The following is a 7,580-nucleotide window of genomic DNA, read 5'->3' on the forward strand; positions in this document are numbered from 1 at the left end:
TCAAAGTAACTTCATTCTTTCTTAGAAAGTGATTGGGTGATTGGACAGTGTTCTCCATCAAAATAAAGGAGCAAGTCTCAGTGCAGGAAGATGTTGGGGCCTATAACAGGAGATGATATTGGCAAAAGAATTTGATCTGTGCAGCATTCACAGAGCAATGGTCCAAGGAGGCCTCACTGATAATTGTGCTTAATTTTTGTCAACTTGACACAAACTAGAAACACCTGGGAAGAGGGAGCCTCAGTTGAGAAATGTCCTCCATGTGATTGGCTTGTGGACATGTCTGTGGGACATTTTCTTGATTACTAATTGATACAGGAGGGTCCAGTCCACTGTGGGTGGTGCCATCTCTGGGCAGGTGGGCCTGGACTGTATAAGGCGGGTGACTGAACAAGCCAGGGGAGCAAGCCAGTAAGCAGCATTTCTCCATGGTCTCTGCTTTGGTTCCTGCCCTGAGTTCTGTTCCTCAAAGATGAACTGCACCTTGGAAGGGTAAGATGAAATAAGCCCTTTTCTCACTAAGTTGGTGTTGGTCAGTGTTTTATCACAACAATAGAAAGTGACTCAAACAATAATGAAGTCTGAATTAACACAAGTTGGTGTGACCCAAACATGTAATGAAATGGAAACAGTGTGATTGAACACAGTTGAGTGCCTCCAAGTGCAAGCGCGTCTTAGAAGAGTCGAGTCCATCCAGACTTTCAAGGCCTTTTTCTTTTTTACTGAACAGTCCTGGAGGATGTTGTAGGGGAGCATCTATCCCAGCTTGTCACCGGGATACCCAGGAGCAGCAGCAGCAGCTGTGCTTTCATTCAGCTCCAATACCTGCCTGCTCCCCAAGTGCTCTGTACTCCGCAACTCTGCTATTAAAAGAGGACTGGGGAGATGGCTCAGCGGTGAAGAGCACTTGCTGTTCTTGCAGAGGGAACTGGTGGTTGTTTTCTAGCACCCATATCAGGTGATTCACAGTTGCAGCTCCAGGAGATCAGTACCCTCTTCTGGCCTCTGCAAGCAACTGCACATGTGCATGCATACACACACACACACACACACAGATACACACACACACACCACACACACACACACACACACCACACACACACACACACACACACACACACACACACTCAGGGACAGGGACAGGGACAGGGGGGAGAGAGAAAAGCAGGTGTGGAAGGACATGTTGGACAGATACACACACACACCACACACACCACACACACACACACACACCACACACACACTCACCACACACACACACCACACACACCCACACCGCAACACACACACACACACACAACCCACACCCACAGACCACAACCAACCCCCCACACACACACACACCCCCCACCCACACACAGACACACACACACACCCCACACACCCCACACACACACACCACACACACCCACACCGCAACACACACACACACACACAACCCACACCCACAGACCACAACCAACCCCCCACACACACACACACCCCCCACCCACACACAGACACACACACACACCCCACACACCCCACACACACACACCACACACACCCACACCGCAACACACACACACACACACAACCCACACCCACAGACCACAACCAACCCCCCACACACACACACACCCCCCACCCACACACAGACACACACACACACCCCACACACCCCACACACACACACCACACACACCCACACCGCAACACACACACACACACACAACCCACACCCACAGACCACAACCAACCCCCCACACACACACACACCCCCCACCCACACACAGACACACACACACACCCCACACACCCCACACACACACACCACACACACCCACACCGCAACACACACACACACACACAACCCACACCCACAGACCACAACCAACCCCCCACACACACACACACCCCCCACCCACACACAGACACACACACACACCCCACACACCCCACACACACACACCACACACACCCACACCGCAACACACACACACACACACAACCCACACCCACAGACCACAACCAACCCCCCACACACACACACACCCCCCACCCACACACAGACACACACACACACCCCACACACCCCACACACACACACCACACACACCCACACCGCAACACACACACACACACACAACCCACACCCACAGACCACAACCAACCCCCCACACACACACACACCCCCCACCCACACACAGACACACACACACACCCCACACACCCCACACACACACACCACACACACCCACACCGCAACACACACACACACACACAACCCACACCCACAGACCACAACCAACCCCCCACACACACACACACCCCCCACCCACACACAGACACACACACACACCCCACACACCCCACACACACACACCACACACACCCACACCGCAACACACACACACACACACAACCCACACCCACAGACCACAACCAACCCCCCACACACACACACACCCCCCACCCACACACAGACACACACACACACCCCACACACCCCACACACACACACCACACACACCCACACCGCAACACACACACACACACACAACCCACACCCACAGACCACAACCAACCCCCCACACACACACACACCCCCCACCCACACACAGACACACACACACACCCCACACACCCCACACACACACACCACACACACCCACACCGCAACACACACACACACACACAACCCACACCCACAGACCACAACCAACCCCCCACACACACACACACCCCCCACCCACACACAGACACACACACACACCCCACACACCCCACACACACACACCACACACACCCACACCGCAACACACACACACACACACAACCCACACCCACAGACCACAACCAACCCCCCACACACACACACACCCCCCACCCACACACAGACACACACACACACCCCACACACCCCACACACACACACCACACACACCACACACACACCACACACACATGCACACACACACACACACACACACACACACTCAGGGACAGGGACAGGGACGGGGGGAGAGAGAGAGAGATCTTTAAAAAATGAAATTTGTTAAAAAAAATGGCAGCCAGAAGACAACATTATGTCCTTGAACTAGAAAAATTCAGCATAGTTTATTGTGGCACGACTATCTCAACATCATAATTACCTGAACAAAAAAGCTTAACTCTTAAATTTAGTTTTTAACAATGGGTTTGAAAAATAAAAAAGAATGGGCCTGAAATCAGCCCATTCCCCTAGGTATCTCTTGAACCTGTAGTGGTGGAACTGTCCCTGGAATTCTGTTTCTGGAACTGTCTCCCAAAGTCAGGCCCCTCCCATAATTTTATTCAAAATAGTTTCTTCAACTCCAATTGAGGTTTACAAGCTTAGTTCCACCCTAATCTTAACATATTATCTGGTCTTTTCAGCCCTAGTTCTAGAATATCTCATTCATCTGAGGTCAATCATCTTTCCCAATCTCCACTGAGTACAATGTAGATGAGTGCACTTGTTTTTAGGGCTTAATTCTCAAGCACACTCTCATTCATTCATTCTTTTTGGGTGGAGTACCAAATTGAGGTTCCCAGGAAACAAGATCAGGCAACCAGGTCACAAGACACAAGACCACAAGGTTTTGCTGGAGTTAATTAAAAGTCATTAGTCCAAATTATGTCCAATTATAAAAGTCATTCCCACAGTGTGTAAGATCCTCTTGTTGTAATAAGACCAGGATATTTGAAACCAACAGCTCAGGGTAAAGTATCATCTAAAGGGATTCTTAATAGCCAAGTAAGAACAGTTTTGAGCATCAAGACAAAAACAAATACCTATTCATTAAAATACTTTGGATCCATGAGCATGCTCGATGAGGGCTGGGACCTGGATGTCTTCAGTGCCCTCGGCAGGCTGATCACAGCCCCAACAGCAAAGATATGCTCTGAATCTCTTCACAGGTCCTAGAGCTGGGTACCCTTGCCTTGCTCGTGGACTCTTGTTTCCCCATTTCCTTGTTCTGCGGGTGCTCATGTGCTGTTCACCTGGAATGTCTTAGAATGCTACACTGCCAGGCGGGGGAAAACAGGCATTTGGTAACTATTTGTGGAAAGCAGAGAGTAGACAGCTAAAGTCTTGCTATGCTACATTCTGGATATCCGTTGTGATTCTGACTGACCTAAAGACATCCTACCTCTAATTGTGTAGCTGTATTCTTGCCCTTGACCCTGCTAGGGTGCTGCCAGCTGCCTTCATGGTACCGATTGCAGGGACTCTGACCCCTGAGCCTGTGACTAGCTGACCACATACAAAGTGGTTTGAGTGCATGGGCCAAGTGTGAACAATGGGAGGGAAACCCTGGTCCATAGCAGCAGGCCTTTAGCATGGCCTTGCCATGTGCATAGCTTTGCACAATGGGAATTGAAGGTCATGTGGTGCTTCAAATATGACTTGACTTATTCTATTTTATTTTTAAGCTTCTGGTTTTCCTAACATGGGGGACTTTCTCCCACACTGTGAAAATATTTGTCTATTTTGTCTTGGGTAACTTTGTGAGTGAATTCATCATTTTATTATATTTATAGCCTTCAAATTACAAGGCAGCACAGTGAGCCCTTTCATCACACCAAAGGATTCAGACACGGAAACAAAACCAATAACCCCTTCCTTCACACCACTCCCAGGAAGTAACCACAGTGATGTGTCATGTGTGCTCCCTCCCACATGTTCTCCATGTGCAGGAGAACATGTACAGAGAGAAGTCTCCACAAAACGGGGTGATAAAGTCAAATATTACTGCTCATTTGTTTTCACTTAATATGGGAAACACGAAAGGCAATCTTGAACACCCTGCCCTGGCCAAAAAACCACGGAGTTTTGAATATGTTGATTTGCTCACTGAGGCAGAGCATCGTAGTATGAGTGAGCATGAAGACACAGTGTTCATGTGATAATGGTTTTAAATCCCTCTTTCCAGGCTCGCCATCATGGATCCTCTGTTGGAAGCAAATGGCACCTTTGCCTTAAACCTTTTGAAAACACTGGGTGAAGACAGCTCGAAAAATGTATTTTTCTCACCCCTGAGCATCTCCTCAGCTCTGGCCATGGTCTTCATGGGGGCAAAGGGAACCACCGCAAGCCAGATGGCTGAGGTAACCAGCGTATTTCATATAGTAGCTCAATACCATTGACTGCCAGTTGAGTTGGTCCTTTCATTTCAAATCCCAAAGGAATGGCCTTGACAGACAACTGATGACATAGGGGTGTGGATGGAGAGTTGATGGGAAGGATGTTCTCACTCTGCTAGGACCCAGGCATGAACACCCTGATCCATTGGTGATGTTGGGGTGGGGACTGTGGGTAGCAGATGAAGGGTGAGGATCACTTAAGGCAGGAATACCAAAGACATAGCACCAAGGCCACAGATGACCCCCGCTGTCTGTTCTCTGGCTTCTGATGGCTCTCAGCCTTCCCACAAGTAAGGTAAACTAGGCTGCTCCCCTCCCAAGACCCGACCATGGGGTCAGGCTTGGCTGGGAGCCCTTAGAATCAATTGAAGCTCTTCTCAGGTATAGTTCTTTAGGTGTAGAGTTTTCTAAACTAAAGAAGCAGTCTGACTCAGCATAAGCCAGGGAGATGGTGAGGCACAAGTTCAGGTGTACTCTTTAGAAATGGGGGTCAAGATGTGTTAGTCAGCCAGAGCTGTGTAATAAACAATGCAGACTGGGTGACTTAAATTGCAGTTATTTTCACACCATTCTAGAGACCGTAATCCAAAATCAATGACAGTCTGGTATTTCCTGATTATAGATGGCATCTACTCTCTTATGTCCTCACTGTATGTTTGCCGTGTGTCTAGTCCTTCCTGAGCGCCTTTTCCTAGAAGAACACCTGTCAGACTGGATTAGAACTCACCCTTATGACCACATTTTTAACTTCATTATTCCTTTAAAAGATTAACTCCAGATAAGGTCTAATTATTTAGCCAGAAACAGATGATCACAGGGGAAATGTCCTGCATTTTCTGCCAGTACATCCCACATGACAGGTCCTTTTCTCCAGCTCCCTGTTGTCATTGCTTCACTGACCAGTCTTTGCCCACTACCTGCGTCCACAGCTAGCAGCATGTACTAGATTTCTAGATTGCTCTGTATTTCATCTATTTCTTCAGAACAAGTCTCCCCAATGCTCAGTGGGTAGAAGCAGTACTGGTATATTGTTTCTCAGATTCTATGGTCTGATGGAAAGTTCTTCGGTTTCCTATGAGTCCAGATCACCTGTAGTCATGCATGGGGGTCTTTCCATGGGGTTGGAAGGTCTGAGGAAGCTGATATCATGTCTGAGGTTCTGACCATTGGCTGGGCTTTACTTTTCTTCCAAGCAACTTTGTGTGGTGGTACTGACTCTAGGACTCTCCGTGCGGCCTCCAGCAGGATCGCTTGGACTTCCTTGCATCATGGTGCCTGAGACAAGAGCACAAATGTGGCAGCTGCCAGAGCTTTTAATGCCCAAGCTTGAAGGGGGTCACTTCTGCTGAATTCTATTGGTCAGACAATGCAAGAACCAGACCAGCCCCAAGGGCAGGGGAAAGTCTGCGTCGATCAAAGTCAGGAGCTGCCTGCACTTGAGGGATAGGAGGTCTGGTTGTTAGCCATGCTTGTAGTCAGAGCACAGGTAGTGAGCATGTAGAGCTGGGATCTGAGGAGAGCCATTGCTACTCAGACCAGGGCTGACTGGGTACAGGGGAGGACCCCAGAGAGGGAGCTTTCAAGGCACTTTTGGTGTTTAATCAGATGGTTCTTCTGAGGCAGCAAGGGTGTGCAGAATTCTGAGGATGCGTTTAGTGCTGACTCATTTCCTATAGTTGGGCCTAATGAAGATGTGTTTTTATTCTCTTTCTGATTTCAGGTGCTTTCTTTGAATAAATGCAGCAGCAGTGGAGGTGGAGATGTCCACCAGGGCTTCCAGTCACTTCTCAGCGAAGTGAACAAGACTGGCACGCAGTACTTGCTCAGAACAGCTAATGGGCTCTTTGCGGAAAAGTGTTTTGATATTCTAACAGTAAGTCTTGCTGTTTTAAGAGGTTTTATAGAGTTGATGCTTGTCTTCTTGTACAGACTGAAATTTAATTTGTGAGGATTTTCCCTGTATACTATAGTCCATTAGAATATATATTGTTTTATAACTTGTTTCTTTCATTTTTTGCATTTGAATTATACTGTATTTTATTACATCAGTCGACTTCAGCATATCATTGCTATTACTGGTGTTTGGGATGGAGCCCACAGCTTTACACATGCCAAGCATATTCTATAGCACTGAGCCACACCTCCAGTCCCACTCAGTACTATTAACCATCTTCTGATAGCCCAGAGTGAGTATAGATGTTTGATGACACAGTGGACCATTTGCCCATGGGTGGCCTGGTCCAGTATACATTTGTAGAAAGAAGAAAGTGAATCTTAGAGACTATATGCTACTTAAATGCTCCCCAAGTGCTGTCAGTAACCCCCCTCCCCAGGAACAGGAGTAAAGTGCTCATTTCTAACCATCCTCATTGGCACTGGATGTTCTTAATTTTTTACATTTCATTGTGTGTTGAACAATTTTGCTGTATATA

At 48.1% G+C, this 7,580-nt stretch overlaps 1 protein-coding gene across 1 annotated transcript in view; it reads left to right on the forward strand.

Moving 5' to 3' along the window:
- Serpinb6 (serpin family B member 6) overlaps positions 1–7,580 on the forward strand; it is a 34,387-nt gene that overhangs the window by 2,691 nt on the left and 24,116 nt on the right. Inside the window, exons 2-3 of the mRNA XM_029565168.1 lie at positions 4,938–5,112; positions 6,869–7,021. Coding sequence (XP_029421028.1) covers positions 4,948–5,112; positions 6,869–7,021 — 318 coding nt within the window. The 5' untranslated portion in view covers positions 4,938–4,947. The remainder of the gene's footprint in view (positions 1–4,937; positions 5,113–6,868; positions 7,022–7,580) is intronic.

The sequence above is a fragment of the Nannospalax galili genome, unplaced genomic scaffold (assembly GCF_000622305.1).
Source record: "Nannospalax galili isolate Female #2095 unplaced genomic scaffold, S.galili_v1.0 scaffold737, whole genome shotgun sequence".
Taxonomy (NCBI): Eukaryota; Metazoa; Chordata; class Mammalia; order Rodentia; family Spalacidae; genus Nannospalax; species Nannospalax galili.